The following is a 22909-nucleotide window of genomic DNA, read 5'->3' as shown; positions in this document are numbered from 1 at the left end:
CCGCAATGTCCTCCACCACACATCTGCAGTCCTCACATTTTTATATAATGTCATCCTCGTGCTGGTGGTGTGCATGTCCATCATAACTCCACAGTCTACAGTTTTAGTATTTTCTCCCGCAGGGTCACAGATATACGTATCAACCGCAGACGGCTGTGCACCAATGACCCACATGAATGGCCAGGAATTAGGCCACCGGAGCAGATGTTGACAGGCCGCTGAAACTTAACACCATTAAGTCTGCTATTCGTCATGGCTGTAAATCTCCCTGTCATGCTCTCACTGTAAACAAATATCAGCAGAGATTACGCTGCTTCATTATCCACTGACAGGGTGCCCAGATTGTGCTGGCTTTGTACATTAAGAGGCAGACAATAATAGAGAAAATATTGCAGCACATGTCTGCTGTCAGCGGACCTACCAGAGATCACAGACTCGTTCCAGCTGTCCTGGTCATTCAAGTACTCGTCCAGACGCCAGTTCTCTTTGTTCTCGTCGGACTCCTTCTTGCTCTCCGACTCCCCGGCAGGCTCTCGCTCTGTGCTGGACGTGCGGGACAGACGGCCGTCCATCCGGCGCTTCAGAGAGGAGCGCCCCTCCTTAGTCTGGAAGCTGAGATCACACATCACAAGACAAGCTTGTCAATTACAACTTTATTGTACCATGGCCACCCCCTCAATTCTCAGAATTCTTGATTCTTATTGTTTGGAAGTTGTGGATTTACTTCAAGTTACTAGAACTAGACACCTGTGAGGTACTGTGAATGTAGTATTGAACTGCAGGTAAGGACAGCAACAGTGAGACTTTGCTAAAGAGCTTGGTGCTTGAGTTGTTTGTGTAACAATCATCAACATTAACGAAAAGTACGATAAATATTTTCTCAGTGAGAAACAGAATTTATTTTCAGATGTGTTGATATGAAGGAGGACCTCAGGTTTTAAATTAGGTAAATTACTACATTTCTCTTTCTCTCTGGGTTTCAAAACTCCAAGCTCGGTTTTGTGAACCTATGACAATTAATGTTGTGAGGCTCAGGAGTAATATTTTATGTTCAAAAAAGAACAGCAAGATCAAAATTAGTTGTATGCATAACTTAATGATGACAATTAATGGGAGGCCGAGGTCGCATCGCCTCTCGTCACCTTTGTCTCAACCAAAGATGTGCACTTGAGCACGCCGTAAAGACTACAGCCAACACCCAACCAGCTTGTACATTCTGTATTGACATCACTCTCACCAATATAGCCACTTCTAATCGAGAATAAAAAGTTGTAAAAGGCACTGGCGAAGAGGAAAAGGAGAAAAATAAGGAGAACCTCCATTTAACAGGTGAAATCACAGATACTACAGGGACGGGCTCAAGTGGCTTTCCCTTTCTTTATTCATTTCTCTTCTTGTGTACTGATCCTCTTCGCTGAACAGCCAGAGTGATTTCTCTCACTGACGGGGAGCCTGAGATTCAACATGCTCAGCTGGCCATCCAGTACCAATGGTGCGGGACACACTGCAACAACTACGGACACAGACACTCACTGCCGGCTTCCACAATGGCTGACAGGCAGACCATCGGCCTGGTTTGTCAGTAGGAGTAAGTGGTTTGATAAAATGCAGTACCATTCAAAAGTTTGGAATGGCCATAAAAGCTTGATTCGCTACAGTTAGATGGCTGAGAGGACTACTGTGTATTTTTGAATGCTCTTTCATGCTTTCAGGTTGTAGAAAGTCCTCTTCACAATTGAAGGAGGATTTCAAGTGATTATTTTGTATGAAAGGTTTGTTTTGTACATGGAGAACAAAACCACATGATGGTTCAAACAGACTGACAACTGAAAGGGCAGGAACAGACAAAGATAACTCTGAGCAACAGTTAAAGAATATTAGAAAACACCAGTCAATGGTAAAAGAAACCGGAGCTTAGCATCAAAGGTGCTCCTTTAACATAAAAAGTGACAGCTGGAATTAAACAAATGTTGAAGTACTTGTATTCTATTGTACATTTTTCATGACAGAAATAGATCTTTCACAACTATATTGTGAATATTCACGCACTGAAAAAACCCTTTTTTCTCAAACAATAAAAAAGGTTGAAGCAATGTGATCTAAACAATCACCTGATCAATCTGATGCAGTAAAAATGGGAAATATTCTCAGGTTCTGAGTGAAGATTTGTTACTTTTCTGTGTTTTATATCATTTTAAACTGAATTTCTTTATGTTTTCGACTGTTGGTTACACAAAATCAGACATTTGAAAATCACATATTGGGCTCTCAGAACTTGCGACTTATAAATTCTATGTTTAATGTCCATGTATTGAAATGTTGCACATGTTGTATCTGACCTGTCCTGTCTGTGCTTGGTGGCCAGGGCACGGTGCAGTTCCTCAATAATGCAGCTAGGGGGCAGCTGCGAGTGTAGTGCCCCAAGGTGGGGGGACCCAGTTGGTGTGGAGATCCTGCCTCTCAACAGCGAGCCATGGGGGTCTTTGGGTAGTGTGAAGTTCCTGGGTAGGGTGGCTGGGGACTTCTTCACTGGCACTGGAGGAGCACCTGGGGGGGGCAGTCATCAAAGTGAGACACAGTGTTGCACGCGATGGTGAAGCTTTACATCACACTCATCAAACTCACTGTCTAGGCTGCCCAGTCTGGTGAGCAGTTTGACTGGCAGGTTAGGTGGAGTAGAGGTGCTGGCTCGTCTCGCAGGCTGGGCCGCTGTCACCTCCTGTTTCCCTTCAACAGCCTCCACCTTCCCCATCGGCTGCTCCTCACAGGGGTCGCTTAGTGAGGTGCTTTCATCTTCTCCATCTTCACTCTGACCCGCATCCGCCAAAGTCTTTGAATCTTCAGTCATATCTTGTACTGCAATAAAACAGCAAAGGTTTGATTAGGAAGTCTCTGTCTCCATCTAGTGGACAATCAGAGACATGACGTCTAAACTATAGCTGCAGCCATTGAAGCTGCACCAGGAAATTATGTAAAAGATTAGCCAGTTGAATCAACCAAATCACTCATTTTGTGACTAGTAATCAATCACTTTATCAGGAACTACAATATAAATATATAAAATAATGTAAATACAAGAATCTAATCTTGATTTACAACATTTTTTAAAAAGGGGAAAATCTAGGGACTTTATTCATGGTCTGACCACAAAATAAAGTATTGAAGATTCCCCAACAAGAACAATATGTATCATCAAGTATATAACATCAGTTGAAGTAATTAATGTACAAGCTGTGCACCACCAGTACCAAGCTAATACATTTTTCTGCCTTGTTGTTTGTCTCGCTTTTTATGTTCAGAGCTCTGATTTTTATTTTACCCAGTTCCTTTGATTGTGTGAAGTGTGAAGTGTGAAGTCTACACACAAAAGAGAAGTCTGGAGAAAGTCTGAACCCCCTCATTTCTTCTGCCACCACTTCACATGGAGAGGAAGAGTTTTCAGTTTACTGACAGGGCTGTGTCTCAAATGATTTATTCATTCACTGTTCACCGCACATTAAATGGGAAAGGATTTTAGAGCGTGTGAAATTGTATATTAAAAAGGAAAAGGTTCTGAAGAGGACTCAGGTCTTTCCTTTAATCCGACAACTGTTTAGATGTAGCTTTTTTCCCCTCTACAAAATGCATGATGGATGTTAGCTCTTAGCGAGCTGCGATATAGAGAACACTTATTCTCACTAGGCATTTAGCAGCGCAGTGGTGCAGTAACACTGTTGACTCACGACAAATGAATCCTAGGTTTGTGTCTGGAGGTTATTTCTATGTTTGAATGTTCTCCCCATGTCTGCCTGGGTTTTCATGCACAGTGCAAAGACGAATGTGAATATTACTTTTAATAGTTGGCTATCAATTATAGCCCACTCATAACAGATTATCTTAATTGTGACCAGGGCACATATTGGGACGATTCATAGTGTAAGAATCATGTTCTCAGTGCTCACCATTGGACAAACTATATTATAGTGACAACTCTCCTGTTAGACTTCCTCACCAAAAAGCAAGTGTGAGCTGAGATACTCTCCAGCCATGAGGACTCTGCACCGGTTGATATGTTGACCGTTTTAGCAAAAAACTTCCAACAGGTACAGAACAACATTATTGTGCACTTGGGGTTGAGTTTGTGCCCACCTATTCCCTCTCTTTTAGCTCTGTATTTGGTCTCTACCAACTCCTGAAGGAAATATATGTCTATCTAGCTGCTAATTTCTCCACTATGTTTACCAGCTAGACTCTCATTGTGTCTGTCGGCTGTTTGGTGTTGAGTAGGTAGTGTACGTTGTTTGGTTTTTTTTAAGCTTTTTCTCTGAATGCAGCTGTCAGCTGCAACTATATAAGAGTAATGATGAGGAACCACAACACAGGGTTCCTTTTCAAAATTCCATACATTTCCAGACTTCTTGGTAGTTTATCCAGACCATACTAGATGCCTCAGTACAAACGTTTGAGTTTTGCTAATGTAAATAAATTGTTTTAATATTCAACTGTTAACATGTATGTTACATTTTGGCTATGTACGTTATTCTTTTACCAAACAATAGCAAGAAGATTGTAGCTCACAGATATTTGGACTGATACTTGGAATCCTGAGCCAGCTAGGCTTAATCCACATACATCTGTACTTCTGGAGAATTGAAATCTTTTGCTAATTATCTTGTGTGGCCTGTCCTCTTCCAGGTCACCATAGTGGAGTGGAGATCTTGTAGTGCCTTGGCCTGTTCAGTCGTCCTCCTAGATCCACACTATATTTTATGTAATTTACTTGTATCAGACATTCTGTTAACGAAATTTGTAAACAGTGATTTTGTTGTTCTGTTCTGTACATTCTGACATCTATTGCATGTCTGTCCATCCAGGGAGAGGGATCCCTTCGCTGTGGTTCTCCCTGAGGTTTCTTCAATCTTTTTCCCCCACTTAAAAAGGTTGTTTTTTTTTAATATGGCAAGTTTTTCCTCACCCGAATCGAGGGTCTAAGGACTGAGGTCCTTCTGTCGTTCACAGTACAGATTGTAAAGCCCACTGAGGGAAGGTGATTGTGATTTTGGGCTATATAAATACAACTGATTTGATTTGATTTAATATTTGGGATTGTCAAGTCTTCTTGACCTGTACAATGGGAACATGAGCCACCACTATGTGTAAAGTTCTGGGCCATAAGACCTAAAAATTGAGCTGAAAGAACCCAAGAAGCACTGCGCTTTGTATTCAGCTATACTTTCTGAATGTTTACTTTCTGAGCATGTACTCTACCTGTTGAGGCTTCTAAATCACTGCCCAGGTCTTCACTGGTGCTGGCCAGAGGAGCCACAGGCTCCTCGTCTCTGTCCTCCACATCAGAGTGAGTCGGGGTGTCTGGATCTTCACTGTTACCCCCGCAAGCAAGATCTGACTCTGCATACAGCACACACAGAAAGAGGACAGCAGTGAGCCTTCATGTGGCTGAACAAGTGAGCGGAGATCAGCCTGGAGTCACTTATGTGCATGTGCGTGTCTGTGTGTGTGTTTTCTGCACCTGTCTCTGTCTCCCCGGGGTTCCTCTTGACGAGGTCTTCTCTCTTCTGTCGTACAGCTGCCTTCTTCTCCACCGCTAAACAACACAAATATTTATGAACCTGGTGCACTAATTGTACCCGAAATGAAAACATGTGAAGCAGACCGGGTCGATTTGCAAATGCAGCCTCCATGTTGCTATTCCCCGAGTTCTTCCCAAACCAGTGCAGTGTTTACGTCACACTCACTTGAAGCGGGCTTCAGCTTCTCGTTTTTCTTTTTCCTCCATTTCCAGGGCTTGAAGATGCGTCCCAGGCTGGCCAGCTTGCTGTTGCGGCGGACGGGAGGCGTACGAACCCCTGAGACCAGACAACCTGAATGCAGCACCCTCTGCTGGTCCATCACATCTAGGACACAAAACAAACAGGGCTGAAGCTTAAAATAGGCAGCAGGCGACAACATCCACCATGAACACAGACGTTAGTCACATCGATCACTGATCCAATGAGGTGAGGACTGAAGGAAGTTCGTAAACCACTTCTAACACAATTGGCTGAATACTACTACCCCCATCGTCATGTGAGAGGAGCAAATGTGGGTCACTTGCTGTAAATGCCTTATTGATTCCAGTCTAATTTCTGAGGAGCAGCGAGCAATGGGGAGAAGACAGAGAATTGCATTGTTTGTGTGTGACTCACACGGTTTCAGGGCAGCCAGACCTTCCTGGCCCCAAACACGCAGACAATAGAGCACTTCTAAAAGACCTCTTGAAAGAGACAGAGAATAAATAACATCAGCTTCAGCACAACTGCCTTCTCTCAGGTCAGTGCAGACAGCTGCAGTCTGCAATCCTCACTGATTTTATACTATTTTAGGCTCCGTACTTCATGTACTTAGTGAAGTACACAGGAATCCACAGCATAATTTGATCACATACATTAGTGACAAGAAGTGAACAAATGTTACAGCCTGCTCCTGATAGACTGGTATTTTTCAGAGCAGTATTTTCGGGTACTGACGAGAATCTATTACAGTGTTTTGGAAAGCCTATTTGTTTTTTTGTTTGCCCAAATCAAAAATAAATTAATAAATAAATGGCTCAGTATATATATGAATAGATAAAAAGGCCCCTTTCACAATGTTGTATTTGTTGTAGTCACTTTAAGGTTTAAAAGGAAACGTGTAATGCATTTTATTATTCTCGCAGGATATAATAACCATTAACCATTTTGTCAATAAAATGTCGAGAGCAAAGAGACAAACTGCCCACTGCAGTTTCCCTGAGCTGGACAGGACATATTCAAATTGCTTGTTTCGACAGGACAAAGAAACAAAACCATCCTCACGTTGGAGATCTGGAACCAGAGAACATTTGACACTGGTGCTTAAAAAATGACTCAAAAGCTTATTTAACTTTAATCGGCAAATCAATTACTGGTGTGCAGACGCTTTGACATCTCGGAGACTGTCAGTCAATGATTATTCCTCTTAACTGGTACTCGGACTTCTCAAAGCGCACTTAAGCCTGCAGGCTGTGCTGTCGAGGAGGCATCACAATGACAGGCAGACAGGCAGAAGAACCACAGAGGCCGACTGAGCTGTCTTCTGCATCAAGCGGCAAAGAGAGAGGTTCTTTGGAGAAGGGACAGAAATAGGCACTCCCACACAGTCTGGCTCCACAACAAGCTGACACCTCAGGGAGCCTGCAGCTGAGTCGTGGGCCGAGCACGATCGCTCCATGAACGCTCTCATTTTCTGTCAGCAGCCTCTAAATCCACAACATCTGCTCATTTATATCCCTTAAGAAATTAATTACATACACTTATTTCCTGCCCTAGTAACATAATAAGAAGACAAAGGGAAGTGATTCATACTGAGATGCACCACAGGTGTGGAGGGATTTAGCAGGATTTGGTGGTGATGATGACGGCATGTGGAAGCTGGCCAACTTAATGGCAGCCAAAGCAAAAGGGCAACATATTCAGGGCGACACTAAAAGTAGAGCTTCAACTAATGATTATTTTCTTTATCGATTCATCTGTTGATTCTTGTCTCGATTCATCGATTAGTTCTTTGGTCTATAAAATGTCATTTGGAATGGTGATAAATGTTGATCAGTGTTTCCCAAAGCCCAAAATAATGTCTCTCTGTGTCCACAACCCACAGATATTTGGTTTACTGTCACAGAGGAGTAAAGAAACCAGATATATTAAGATTTAGGAAGCTGAAATCAGAGAATTTGGACATTTTTAAATAAAATCACTCCATCATTGCAGCTCTAATAAAAAACAAGGTCAAAATCTGAGTGACATTGGAAAAATATTCTCCAGTTGTACAAAAAGATGCAGCTAGCAGCCAGGGATGTCGTCCAAACTTTCAAGTAGCTGTGATATTTACACAGCCTCCCAGCACAGATACAAGCCAACAACAATTCAACATCAAAATGTTCACAAGCATTAATTATTTATCAGGCCCAAACTAATAATAATTTTTTTATTATCAATTTTTTATTTTTCTGTATTAAGTATTAATTCGACAGGTGGCCAAATCTTACACATTCCACCTTTAAACAATCAATTGTTCAGTCCAAGGCTGGCCAGAGTAGGGCCTGAGGGCCAAAGTTGGTATGCAATGACCTTCAATTTGGCCCGCCAGATGCTTTTAAGTGAAAAAAATTAAAAACTAATTTTAGAAAATTATAATAATGTTTATACTGTGTTTCAAACACATCCAGTTGCCTACGATACAGCACTTAGAATTGCCATGACCTGTATGACCAAGAACCTTCATCAGCTTTATGCTGTCTTATTTTATGTGAGGCAAAATGCTCTTTAAATATGTGGGACCCCTCATTATTAATTTGTTTTTCATAATCTGAGCATGGTGGCCAGAGTAAGCGCAGGAAGTCAGTCAATTAATCAATCCATCCTACACCATTTAGCATCTCAATGATACAATACAATACAATACAATACAATACAATACAATACAATACAATAGGTGTGTAATTCTGGACCATAGTCCACCTTCAAGTTTTGGTTTTGGCCCTCCAAGGGAAAAAGTTTAAGCCCCGGTTTAGTCTATAAAATGTTCTTCAGAATCCCAAAGTGATCAAATGTCTTTCTTTTGTCCGACGAACATTCTAAAACTCAAAGATATTCAGTTTACTCGCTGATTAGATACAGAAAAGCGGCGAATCCTCACAGTGGAGAAGCTAAAACCAGAGAATATTTGGCATTTTAGTTGAACAGCTCCACTTCTCATAAAAGCTGGAAATCTAAAGACTCCGTTCCAGCTGTTTCATCTGCCAACAGCTTATTTTCACCAATCATTCTCACTGCATTTACAAATGCAGTTGAATAGACCTGTGACCTATTATAAACATACAGACTACACACACACACACACAACATAAGGCCAATAATAACTTGAGTGAACTGATCCATGAACATCAGCTTTCACTGACACCCAAAAGCTTCTTGACTGCCAACAATGAGAAGCAGGTCAGTCGCCCAAGTCATGTGTGCTTTGCCCAGGATGCGATGAGGAATTCAGGTCAAGCCTGTCGTAGCTGCAGCAGCGCACCCAGGGTCAGGCTGCCGTTGCCATGGTTACCACGCTGGATGCTGCAGAAAAGGCCCTCGGAGGCAGAGAATCACCACGGCATGAGGAATAGGGAGTTGCTGGGTGGATGGGAAGGCTGTTGCCACACAGTGAGACGGAGAGCCGCAGCCAATCACGGCCAAGGATGTAATGATGCATAATGTAAGTCGGGGTGCCGCTGTATATTTAATTTGTAAGTTACGTTGAAATATTTATTCAGGTGGTAGGGTTTGAGTGAGCATTGATGTGTTTTATCTGAAGGTACAAGAGTCATCTGTTCAAGCAGGAAAAAAATGTCAAAGTCAGCTATTGTACAGCGTACTGATGGATGAAGGTTCTCAGTCATCCAGGTCATGGTCATTGTAAGTGCTATATCGTAGGCAACTGGACTTGTACAGTGTACTATGACCTAAAGAAACAGGCAAGGATGCCACACAACACAGAGCAACTGGAAATGGCACAACATCCTCATCACACACACACACATATATACATACACACACACACACACACACACACACACACACACACACACACATTTATACATACACACACATATATACATACATACATACATATTATGAGTTAACTAACTAATGAGTTAAATGCTCCAGGTTTGCTTTGTTTCATTTAAAAAAAACAAGTTACATCCCAAGGAAAAGTTGTAATTAAGCATGTGATATAATACCCATGATACAAGCCACCAACGGAGTATTGTAGTTTTATCACTGTGATATCAACACTAAGAAGTATCCATCAAGCTTTCATCAGTACAGACTCTCTGCTGAGCACCACAGGCCACTGTGGGGACATTAAAGGAACATTATAGTGATATCATGGGCTGAAATAGCACCGTTAAGTACCACATGCTCATAAAGTCAAACACTACAAGTCCCGACAGACACGTTACATCAACAATATTGTGTTTAGGGTAAACACTTGGCGTGCTTTGCCTTAACAGGACTACAAATCAGAGCACTACGGAGCCGAAAGCTAATACTTGAGATTAACACTCACATATCATAGGAGACAGCGCTGTCCAGTCCTCCAGCTCTCCGTACTCACATCATATGTTCCCAAAAGAGCCGCCGGGCTCACACTGAGCGGACTCTGAGGGATTCACAGCCGAAGTTTATCTTAAGGAGATGAACAGACGAAATAAAATACTCTGTGGGACAGTTAGCAAGTTCAAACAGCTGCCAATCGTTGGTTTGTCGGCGACGGGAGCGGAAACAAAGTGTGGGCGACCCGGGAAACATCGGAGGCTAGCTGCGACTGTTGATATGCCATGTGGGCCCCGCCCCTCTGGACGGGAGGAGCAGGGAGGGTAAACTGACACACACTCATCCTCTGGTACAAGACACTGCTACATACAGTACACTACAGTAGGTTATAGTACACTACAGTAGGTTATAGTAGTACAGTGCTGTAGGTCAAAGTAGTACAGTACTGTAGGTTATAGTAGTACAGTACTGTAGGCCACACACACACACACACACACACACACACACACACATGCTGACTTATTGCTGTTGCCTCATGTTTTTGTATGAATATCAAATATATATTTTTTGAGAACATATGCTCAAGTAAAGCACACTCAGCTGCTGTCTTCATTATGGCCATTATCTTCCAAAGTACGCAATTTATCATCTGGATGATAAAATGTTAGAAAGTGGTGAAAAATGTCAGCAAGTATGTAAGACCAAGGTGACATTTTTAAAAATCACTTTTTAATAACTGACCAACACTCCAAAACATCTCCAAATGCAGTCTCCTATCATATAAGACAAAGAAGAGCATTCTTTCTTGAAAAGTGAAGACAAAGATCAGAATAGTAGCTTTTTTTCCCGATTGCTAAATCAATTAATCAAATAATCATTTCAGCTTAAAAGCAGAACAAACCTCAACAGCCTCCGATATGATCATCAAATTGAATAAACACTTCTCCAAAACAGTTTCCACAGACAGTTGTATTATACTGCGTTCGCTTTGGCTACCATATAAACTATCAATATACTGTATGTGAATATACTTGCAAGTTAACGTCCTTAAAAATATCCCTATATTATTCAGCTTATGTGAATGAATTCTTTACAGTATGGGACAGTCTACTGGGTACTAGATAATAAATAAATCATGTCAGATATGTGAAAGGAAGAAAAACTAGAGAGAGAATTCCATATCAGACGTCATGCAGTTTTAATTTCCTCTTCAAGCACTTACTCACATAATACCTCCCAAAGGGCCTTAATTCTTAACTGACTTTAAAGCAGCTACAAGAAACTTTTATTTGTTGTTGATTCTGGCGGCCCGAGTGGTAAAAAGTGGTATGAGCACTAGGCTACTGCCTCATGTGGTTAAGATCATGATCTGGCTTAGCGTGTACATTATTTCCGAAAAGACTGAGGGAAAGATGTAATGTAGTTTGATACTATTTTTCTTTTGTAAACAAAGTCGTTTGCAGGATGCATAGCTATGAGGTAATGTTTCTATTTGTGGGTAAGTTTAATAACTGTAATTTGATGGTAGTGAAACAAAGTACCCTTTGTTTTTGTGCCATGAATACATCTAGATTAGCCTACATGTAGCCTACAGCTAACAGATTTGGTTGCTCTGTCATAGTAATTCTGTTCAGAAAACTATAGTTATCAATATTCCCTAGTGATGTTACGATAAAGGGTATCAGACCCAATGACAGGCATTTAGAATAACTAGACATAGCCAGTTTCTCACTAATGGTTTGCTTATGTTGGTCATATAAAGGCATCTTTAAATTGAGACTCCTTGTAGTGCGTTTAAGGTATCCTCGTCAGCAGGTATTTGATCATGTATTGGACATATTCAAATTTCACTTAAGTTAGTACAATTCATCCTGAGGGGGATATGAATGTGTGTACCAGGTTTCATGGCGATCTATCCAGCTTTTCACCTAAAAGCTTACTAAACCTCACGGTGGGGCTAGAGAAGAAGAAGTCAGAGGATCACCAAAGTCATGAGGCAATCCATCCGATAATTGTTGAGATTTGTCAGTCTGGCCGAAAGTGGTGGACTGACCAACTGACAGACTGACATTACCATCCATAAAGCCATTCTGCTGACGTGGCCACAAACATTAAGGCAAGTTAACATAAAAATGTCAAGCTGCTACTTAAGGTCAGAAAATTACACCACAGAAAATTCCACAGGGGATAAAAGAAGAAATAAACTCACACACTCAGGTCACTGTGAACTCTCTCTCCAGGCACAAACACCATGAATACTCTAGCAGTGATACAGGAATACCGTAATCATTTTTCTTTTTTTTAATCAGATGTAATGTGTATTTTTTGCTTTTCACTAAAAAAGGTAAAATACTTTTTAAAACTAATTTTGAAAAATATTTTTCCTCTACCTGCATACACTCCATTGCCTCAGGGGACTAATTATTAATAATTCAGACAGCATCACTTGGTGTGTAAACAAAGCCTTTGTGGTTTCAGATCGATTTACGAGAAGGCCACTCGTACATTAACAGCAGGACGGGCTGAGCTCCATCAGAGATGCTAAAAGTCAATGGATGGATTTCTCCTCAGGGACAAACAAGCAGTAAGCAAAGAATGTAAACAATGGTGTAGGCTACTCAGCGGACATGAATCTCATTCAGTATTTACAAGACTCAATTTAATATGGCCGAGGATGGAGTGAGGGCCAAAAGGGTGCGCACGCAAGTTGTGATCAGTTAATAAAACACTGACAGATGACCTCAAGCTCGCCAGTTCAAAGATGAAGAAATCTGAAGCGACTGCAATAATGCAGTGTTCATAATAGAAGCAGGCAGTGCCTCCGTGGGTCGAGTCAAACCGGCAAGTGTTTGGCATTGACATTAACTAAAAGGAAACATTTTCACAGCTGTAATTAATATCATTAACAGTGGCTGCATCCCACTCAGATTGTGTCAGAGCCTGATTGGCTCACTGGCATGCATTAGTGGGACACTAATCTTAACAACTCTGGAATTGAGTCATTAATGTTATTAGTCACACCTGTGTCATTTAATTACCAGCTGCCAAGTGAGAAAAAGTGGTCATGCCAACGTCCTAGTCATAATAACCAATCAGAGACACCCGGACTTACGAACAGCTACAATATCTTCTACCCACACACGAGAAAAAAACAACAACAACAAAGGTGTCAACAAACTGCTGGCGACGTGGCTGCAAAGCGACCATCACTAACAGTTACATCTCATTTGAAATCCAATTTTAACGCCAATGGAGTCAGTTCAGCTGATGTAAAAATACCCATAAACTGCTTTTTATCTCCACCAAGGAGGTTATGTTTTCACCTGTGTCCGTTTGTTGGTTGGTTTGTCAGCAGGATTACACAAAAACTACTGAACAGATTTTCATAAAACTCAGATGGAGGATGGGTCTCAGCCCAGAATAGACCCCATTAACTTTTGGTGCAGATCTCTATCATCTGTATGATCCAGGATTTTTTGCTCACTTTCTTCAACATTGCACTCTGGGAATAATGCATGGATCTTGACAAAAAAAAAATCTGGAGCATAATTTCTCTATTCTAATTCTAATTCCGTACAAGGTATCATGGCAGCTGGAAGAAATGTGGATATGAAGGAATTTTTTTTTGCAATAATATAACACTCAAACAAATGGCAAAAAGTTAATGCAGTTTATAGAAATAATCCAGTATAGGGCGCCTCCTTTAGCAACACAGCTACATGGCAGCCTTATGTGCTTTTGTATGGATGATTTGAAATGATTTAGTAAACAAAGACAGAATCCTGCAAATTAATCTGAAGTTAGACAATTCACTCGTGCTGCACAAGCTTTATTCACTGAACTGTTGAGCAGTCACACAGGAGCCGACAGAAAATGGAGAGACGTGCTCTCCATCAGCAGTAAAACAGTTCAAACCTGCAGTTATCGAGTGTCCATTTGTGGGACAATTTCCACCAAAAGCACTTTACAATCGATTGCCAACCTCAACACATTCTGACTGATGGCGGAGAGAGCCTTGGTGTTTCTCAGTTCAACCACAGAGTAACTGAATTTAGAGGAATATTATTGATAGCCGGGCATAATGTTCAGAATTGACAAAAGATGGTCCATAACATTAGACACATTATAACTCAGTAGTTCTGCACTGTTGCTTTAAACTGCAGTCATATGCATTAAATATAAGAAAGAGGACATACTGCAAATGTCCATACAGCTTATGTAAAATCAAGAAAGCACTCTAATTGCATATAATGAGTATCGATAATTTCAAATATCAGATGACCCACGACAAAAAATGTCCTTGGTTGATTGTTGTTCTGTATAGTTCTGCCTGCTTGCAACGCATTTCTTCTGTTTCACTGTGTTTTGGCCAAGTTACTGTCTGTTTAAATCTGCATTCACTTACTTGCTTGTCATCCATGTTTGTTTGCCTATTGCCTGGACATCACATTGGGATCCCTGATGCTTTGTTGTCTGTGATGTCAGATTCATTTTCTAAGTTAGAATAATGTGTTTGCTTCGATTGTCTTTTTATTTTGTTCTAGCTGTCCTGAGAGAAAGGTTCTTTAACACATGCACTGCTACCCCGAACCTCCGGAGGAGGAGCCGTATGCGTGAATGCAAACGTATGAATCATCTGGAGCAGACATTAAACAGACTCTACTCTGCCAACTCCATTTTTCAAAGTCCTTGTAACGATCGACTAAGCCCGTGTGTGAACAGAACCGGTCATTGTCCGAAGAATTAACAGCGAGCGAGTGGGCGTGTTGATGACATTGCAGTGTGGCTGCGCTGCACTCTTTCCCGCCTGCCCGTATATTGCTTTCCACTCTTAAGCTAATATCGCAGATACATTCAAATACATATAGTAGAGATATCAAAGCTAAAAAGGTCATCATATGGATGAGTCCTCTACTCCTCCTGCACAATCTACCCATTAGGCCATTAGGTAGATGAGGATGTGTCTGAGGCAGACAATCTCAGAGAGCAGCTTTAGATCCCTGGATAATAGTGTCACATAATCCAAAATAAACCATAATATACTGTTTATCAAGGTGGTGTCTACATCTCATTATGTAAGAATTATATATTATATTCACCTCCAAACCTTATGGCATATAATAAAATCTGAAAGTGACAAGACCACACAAACAATGTGAGACCCCCCTTTGCATGGTGATGAACATAGGGCGGTATTCTTTTCTGTAGCTGATCATTGGCGTTGGCTACATCTGTTCAAGCTACCAACCATTCTTCTTCTGTTTAAAAACCCATGTGTCAGACACAGCAAATACTACATCATCAAATACAGTACGTATGAATACCTTTAATGTCTGCTGTGTTCAATCAATAAACACTCAGCGCAGACAACAGATATGTATTAACGGCAAGATGTCAAATTCTTGAAACATGCGCCCCAAGGCTCTACATCCCAGTGGTTATATTCGAAAGATTAAAGCTGGGATCCACAGACTACAGCCCAAGATGTCATGTAAAGCTTGGTGCTACCCAACAGGCGGTCAGTGGGAGACTGACTGTGTTTTCATGACGTGTTTAACATTTAACTCCTCATCAGGCATTGCATTCTGACAGTGCTGCCCGTTGAAAAGGCATAAATTTAACGTTCATAAAACCCTGCTGCTGCTGCTGCTGCTGCTCCTCTCCAGTACTGTGCCCCTTTAAATCTGCTGAATCATTCATCAGGTACAGCCACCGCCTGAGCAGCCTGCAAGCCAATGCAGCGTCACAGTGACAGTTAGAGGACTGTAGCTGTAGGGAAGACACAGCCTCGACTGCGTAGAGTGTGTGAGCTGCAAACAAAACAGTCTCTGGGATTCCACTGAAGGGGATGTTTCAAGGTTGGGCTAAGGCTAGGTTTCTCAGGTCGGACTTGGAGACGAATTTTGGATCAATCGATTTATCTTTTAGTTTATGTAATGTCAGATAATGACATAGTGAAAAATGACGATTTCCCAGAACTCAAGGTGACATCCCCCGGTTGCTTTGTCCGACAAACCCAAAGATATTCAGTTTACAATCATAGAAAACAGAGAAAGGCAGTCACTCCTCACATTTGAGAAGCTGGAACTAGCAATGTATTCCTCCAAATCCTCCAAAATTCATGAGGTTCGCTCGAGTTAAAGCAGAACATCAGTTCAGTGCTGATGGGTAGCTTTCATTTTTGCTTTTAAGGGCTTCAAATCCAGCAACCAGTCTAAGCAGACAGATTTTTGCAGCTGCTGCCCCCGCCCCTCCTCCTATTCCTTCTTTCACACTGCTGACAGATTCAAGTCAGTCAAAGAGATCAGTCTCTCCATGTCTACTCTGGGCTTAAGCGTTTGCTTTAATTACATCTGCCACAGAGAGCAAAGCATCTCTTTTTGTGATGGAGCTCTCACTCGACTGTTTCTACTCCTTATCTCTGTGGGATGCAGTGTAGATTTTGTAAAAACAAACGGTGGTCTCGAGCCTTTTTTTCTCGCCCTCCCTGGGCATCCAAGTGGTCATATCACAGCTCTGTTTTCATTTGTCGGCCCTTCCTATCCCCTTGTTGTGGGATGAGGATGTCAAAAGGATCAGCTGGATGCTCTGGTGTGCTCTCATGTGCAGCATATTGCTTTTACTCGGCTCTGAAAGGAATTAGGTCAGCACATGAAACATTCATAAAAGATACATTATGTGTAAATGGCTGACAGCTTAAGTCGAGTAGCTCCCCCCAACATGACTGGCCCGGTCGCTGGGTAGATCTGTGCCTCTGCTTAACACATCGTAAACCTCTGTCTTTCTTAAAGTAAGGCATATTATAGCATTTGGGAGAGAAAACACTAAGTTGGCTGTTGATAACATGCAGAGCAGTAAACACAAGCCATTTATCTTTCTGGCCATGGCTTCATCACCTCTCTCTTTTTAAAAAAAATGTCCTGTATTTCTGAGAACTTGAACACACCAGAGCAGCAAAATTTAAGTCTTACTGTATGTGTGGCATCCTTGTTGTTTACAGATCCCATATTTAGTTGTAGGGGGAGGGGAGACAGTATGTGTGTGTATATGTGTGTGTTTAGCGGGGGATGGGGTACTGTACATCATTTCCGTCTGTGCTGCAGTTCAATCACGTCTGTACATGGAGACAAAGACTATCTATCTAGATTCATTTTTTTCTCTGTTCTCTGAAAGAGAAAACCGCCTAAGAACAGAATTTGCATATTGTTACGTGTTGTGTTATTCCTTTGATGTTAATTGCATCCTGTGATATCAGACGATTTGTTCCTGATTCATGCAGCATGACTGTCAAATCACTGAGAATTTATGATAGCAACTCATTTTGAGGACACTTTGTCACCTGCCTGGTAGCCAAAAATCTCCTGTTACTCAGGATTTCCATTCCAAACTCAAAATTCTTCTTTTCTTTCTGTTTGTCAATGCTTCTTTCTTTAAAGTCCCAGAAAACCAAACATTGAGTATTGTGAGTAACTGTAACTTAAAGTTTGTTTCTGCTGCCTCAAAGTGATCACAATGTATGCAGGTTTAAGGTCGGGTTGTAACGATCCATCGATCCAAATTGATACGTCGATTTAATGATTAATGATCGAACACCAACAATAATGGTGACGAGCAAAAAACATATGTCTCCTTGACCGTTATTATTTAGCTGTATTTTATACTTTAAAAAGTTGTTGTCGTTAAGCCATGTTTTATGTTAGCGGAGACAGTTTAAAGTAAACTTGACTGCACTTTGGGATTTATGTGCTGGTTATAATTATATGTCGCTGTTTCTTCATGGCCAAAAGCAGAAAAAGGGGTGGCAGCTTTCTCTGTGACTGATTGTGTTAAATGGGCAGATGATGTCATCTCATATCGATTGCAGGCCCCTGAATTGAGTCAAAATTGAAATCATATCATAGCAGATTTTGTGATATGGGCAGATATCGTATTGTTGTCCATACAATATCATATCAATATGAAACTGGTGATTTGCATCCCTAGTTTAAGGTCTATGTCAGCACTAAGCAATAGTCCACACCCTGTCCTAGACACAGAATGTACACTTTTCTCCACCGAAGGACAACTTAACTTTTTTCCTTTTCAAAACCATAGATCTTAAATAGAATTAGATAGTGAGCTCAAAGATGGCGCCCAATGAGAACCGCTCGCCCTGCACATATGCCAAAAAAGTTTTTTAGCTTCAGGGTTTGCCTCCTGGTTTTGTGGCCCACTCAATATGTTTTTAAGTCCACACTCCCACATTTTTTAGTCCTTTTTCAAACTTGTGGTCATCAGCCCCACCTGATGCCGAGTCAAGTGACATCACTTGAGGAAATTAAGCAGACTTCACACAGCTCCCACAGCCATTTCACATAAGCAGGAGTGCTCAACCAAAACTAAAAAACACTTTGATGAGCAAAGTCAGTGCAGTGCAGAGTTGAAAAATCTCTCAGTCAGTGGGGTCCTGTTGGGAGACTTTGGACTCTAGAGTTCTTGCTGCTGCCCTGTATCTACCATATGAGAGTCCTCCATGTGGCGGCGTTTGTCCTTTCATTGCATTGGTGGAGGGTGATGTCATGTTTTGTCCTGCTGCGGTGCTGCTCCCCGGGGCTCTGTAGTCAGTGGGACCCAGGGACGTCTCTGCATCGTGCATAATGGCATGAGAGATGAGTTGGCACAAAAAAAAAATTAGGTGCTTTTGAATTAGCCGCTGTACCGCTGTGTCTCGGCCAGCTAATAAAAAAGAATCAATGCTGCACCAAAGACTCAAGGGTAAAACTCACTGTTGGAACAACCTATTACCGTCTCAGCAAAGTCACATTTTCATTTTAGTCCTACATTAGAGTCACTCACTCCTGCAGTGCTCCACATTAACCATAACCATGCTGTCCATGCTAAATCCTTCACTGCTTTCAGATGTTGCGCTTTTGAAATAGACATGAGATCCAAAAAAACTCTGAGATGCATCAGCTCTAAAAATACCCACAGAGGGCCATCGAGTGAAGGAAAGTTTGGTTTTCTACGTGGAGTTTTCTGTTTCAACCACCCCTGATTGAATTTCAAAAGATTTCAAAGCTTCTTCTAATGCTGCCTGCACAATGTTCATCCCTTCTCACAGCCTGAGGGTTGATTTGGCATGAAGTGAATCTTCATTTAAAGCACAGCTCACTTAAGCCTAATTCCAACTCATCTTAAACCTTGCAGTATACCGCTGAGTAATCCTGAGTAAGTGTGTGTCCAGTCCCTCTCTATATGCAGCACGACCTTGGACAAACCATTTGTCCCTATTCTTTGTGAGAGGTCAGGTGACTGCAGTGCTGGACTCCTTGTGACAGTGACAGCTTACCTCATTTATGCTACATCTATCCATCTGCCAAGTAGAGCCCTCTTGTGGCAGTTTCACCCACTGATTCACTTTCAACTGCTCTTGACCCCACTTAGCAGCATTTTTGGACCTCTCCTACTGCGCAGCTGTTAAACATGCCTTTCAAAACTCTCTATTTTCATCTCTGCTCGGTGTATTCAAGAGGGTCCAACTGCAGACCTCATTTGTCAGATTCTAATATAATATTACTGATTTTAGTGAAATATGCTGAAGCTGCACACTGCCTCACATGTTGGTTCACCACTTCGGTCTGGACTGAAATATCGCAATGCAATGACATTTTCTACAGACCTTTGAGGAGCCCTATTATTCTCATATCCAGCTTGTTATTCTTGGACTGCACAAGATTAGCTTGCATGAGCTTGCATGCTCAATGGCATATGACCGCTTTAAACACAACTTTATACCTTTATTCACTGATTTCGGTAAAACTGGATCATATTTTAAGGAGAAGCAATTCTGTAATTCATGGAGCTTGCTAGCGCACTAAGCCGTGCAGCTAGTTGCCTCGATTAGCTGTGCAGCTAAAGGTTCTATCACTGACTCTGCTCGGAAATTGCTCTTTTTCTTGTTCTTCTCGAAATGTTTACACCTTTAGCACAGGGGTTTTCCGACTACCACTTTGATGAGGTTCTCAGGCCCGGGGTTGGGGGACCCGGCGGGGAAAGTCAACTAATAGGACCGCTAACTGCACGGCTAACTGAGGTAACTAACTAACACCGGCTTCAGCAGTTAGTGGTTACTTTTGCAACAAGTAAAGCTCTCTGTCCATCAGAAAACTAAATCACAGAGAGTTCAGACAGAGCAGATGCAGGACATCAGAAGGAAGACCAGAAAATATCTTCTCCACAAAATATGATCCAAATTACAGCCCTGGTGTCCTGTGTGAATCACCTCTAATGCAAAAAGACAGACTAAGCGGGTGGATGGGAGCATCCCTGTAGAAAAAACGTTGGAAACCTAGTATTCAGAGGGGAACAGCCTGACATTCCGAAACCCCTCCATCCCGACACACCCCACTCCGACAGACCGCTGTTCCGAATCCGACTTTCAACTTCCAATTACTTCCCAATAGGGTTAGGGTTAGGGGTTAGGGTCAGGGGTTCCACAATAGCCTTTTCGGAATAGCGGGGTCTTTAGAAAAAATGGGAAACCACGCCATTACGATGAATGGAAGTCTATTTTCGGAACAGCGGGGTTTCGGAAAGGCGGGGTGTAACCTATTCAGAGCAGTTGTAAAGCAAAAAACAAAACAAAGCTTTGTCCATGTTTAATATGAAAATCCGATATTGTAACATTATATTAATGACATAAAACAAGGGAACGCATCATAGGTCCCTTTCAATTCAGTTCTTCTAAAGATGACGTCTATTGACTTGTGATCCTCTGACTTTACCATCATGACATTCACATGTTTGGCTTTCACTGAAATGTCTCGACAACTACTGGATGGATTATCATGGCATTTGGTACAGAGGATGACTTGTAATCACTTCTCTTCATTTGTCATCTGACCATCAGGTCAAATTTTTAATTAGTGGTTCAGGGTCAAATACCAGCAAAACTAATGACAGCCCATCAGCCTCGGATGCTGATGTGTGTTTTAGGCTAATTAGCAAATGGGTGGCCTTAAAATGGAGAAAATGCACTGAAGTGCCCTCTAGGGTGCCCTTCCAGTGGAGAAAGGCAATGCAATGCCATACATGCTGTCCTGCATGCTATTAAATGAGTTGGTCTCTGTGTGCCTCAAAAATAGTTTATAGCTCACTATGTGTAAGTTGGCGGTGTATTAGTTAAACTCTTTCGGATTCGGGTTCGGAAATGTTTCACCAAATGCATCATGACTGGTCATCGTGTGCAGCTTTAGCCCTTTCTATTTTTGTCACCCCTCATTATCAATTTTTGGTATAAGTAACAAAAATTAGGCTGTAGAGGACACTGGCAGACATTTTCAGTGAGCTCCCAGTCTATGCCATGGAGCTTTGTGACATGGCAATTCTTTACAGCTGACATCTCCTTTGAAACAACTGTACACAATCGCACCAAAATGACATCTCTCTATAAGCAACAACGCACACCTTTCATCCCATCTCATCTCCAACTGCAGTTGCTGTGAAACGACTCATTTAGCACATGCTGAGCTGAACATGCCTGTGGGAGTGAGCTGCCAGGTGCCAGGTTGGCTATTCTCTCTGTTCAATCACAGCTCTGAATATGGAATGAGACAAACTGGCTCATGTATAGGCTTCCTGATTAATAAAACATGAGGCACCCTGATTCAAATAAAAGGAATCCTAATCTCCTCATCAGGCCCCCTCTGCCTCTTCTGTCTGAATGTGAGGACTAAACCAGGGCCTATCTGTAGCTGAGAGGTGCGGGTGGGGTGGCGCTGGTGGTGGTGATGTTGGTGAGGGGGGCAGTGGTTGGAGGACAGCGGAGGAGTCCAGGGAGAAAGCCTTTCATGTTAGAGCAGCATGTCAGATTAGTACAACAGCAGCAGCCTAAAAAGGGAGATGAGGGGAGCGAGAGAAGAGACTCCTGCAGGCTCGAAGCAGCACCAGGGATTGACAGGGCACCTCTAGAGGTGTGAATCTTCACAGGCCTCACGATTCGATTACGATTCAGCTGTCAGCGGATCGATTGCAAAACGATTCTCGATGCACCTCGATGCATCTCAGTGTATGGCATCCTCAATGATCTATATCACTGAACATGGCTTCTTTTTCATCATTTAAATTCCCCTTTTATTCAGAAAGTCCTTCCAGTAATCAGACTACAGCAGTGCTACAGCATCTTTTCAAATCCATAAACATTACAAAAACACAACATTTATCCATCTGCAGTGCCTTACACGTTTGTTGTAATCTACAATAATATTGTTTTCACATGGCAGCTTTAAGATGAGGCATCTATTGACTCTGCTGCACACACCTCTGTCAGAGTTGGACGGCAAAGTTGACAGCGCCTCCTCAAATCTTGGCTGATTAGCTGGGCTTGCTGTAACAGTTATTATTTATGGCTGCAGACGTTAGCTTCAGGTAAAAATGGCTAATGTGTTTAGTAATTGTTGAGGCAGAAGTCAGCTCAGCGTGGGTCTCGTCCAGTTTGTGCTTCCCAGCAAGGTCATAAATCCGACATGTGCCCCAAGATGTTCGTTTAAAAAAATATGCCCACAATTCAAAGCATGGGAGCAACGCCGTGACGTAACTTAATTGTCCAGCTGAGGCCGGACAATCATCAATCAACATAAGCGGCAGACTCTCGATCATACTCTGTCTCTGCATCGATGCAGAATCTTCCACATCTGCATCGCGATGCATCTTATAATCGAGAAATGTCCACACCTCTAGGCACCTCCATCATGTCTATTAATGTGCATCAAAAAAGATGCCCATGGTTGATGCTGTGTTCAAGCTATGGCCTGAACTGAGGTTACAACACTTCAATA

General features: G+C 42.0%; 1 protein-coding gene across 2 annotated transcripts in view; it reads right to left on the bottom strand.

The window, feature by feature from the left end:
• phactr3b (phosphatase and actin regulator 3b) overlaps nt 1-22909 on the bottom strand; it is a 58820-nt gene that overhangs the window by 31164 nt on the left and 4747 nt on the right. The window contains exons 1-7 of one of the 2 annotated variants that reach the window (XM_084349880.1): nt 10108-10373; nt 5736-5894; nt 5510-5584; nt 5248-5388; nt 2626-2856; nt 2340-2547; nt 422-612 (exon numbers count right to left, since the gene is read on the bottom strand). In XM_084349880.1, coding sequence (XP_084206006.1) covers nt 422-612; nt 2340-2547; nt 2626-2856; nt 5248-5388; nt 5510-5584; nt 5736-5894; nt 10108-10114 — 1012 coding nt within the window. In that variant the 5' untranslated portion in view covers nt 10115-10373. Of the gene's footprint in view, nt 1-421; nt 613-2339; nt 2548-2625; nt 2857-5247; nt 5389-5509; nt 5585-5735; nt 5895-10107; nt 10374-22909 lie in introns of those variants that run through there. The other variant, XM_084349879.1, reaches the window with a different exon arrangement.

This window comes from Pagrus pagrus (genome assembly GCF_965226575.1).
Source record: "Pagrus pagrus genome assembly, chromosome: 3".
NCBI lineage: Eukaryota > Metazoa > Chordata > Actinopteri > Spariformes > Sparidae > Pagrus > Pagrus pagrus.
The sequence above is the reverse complement of the archived record's forward strand: the minus strand, read 5'-3'. Positions and strand labels throughout refer to the sequence as shown.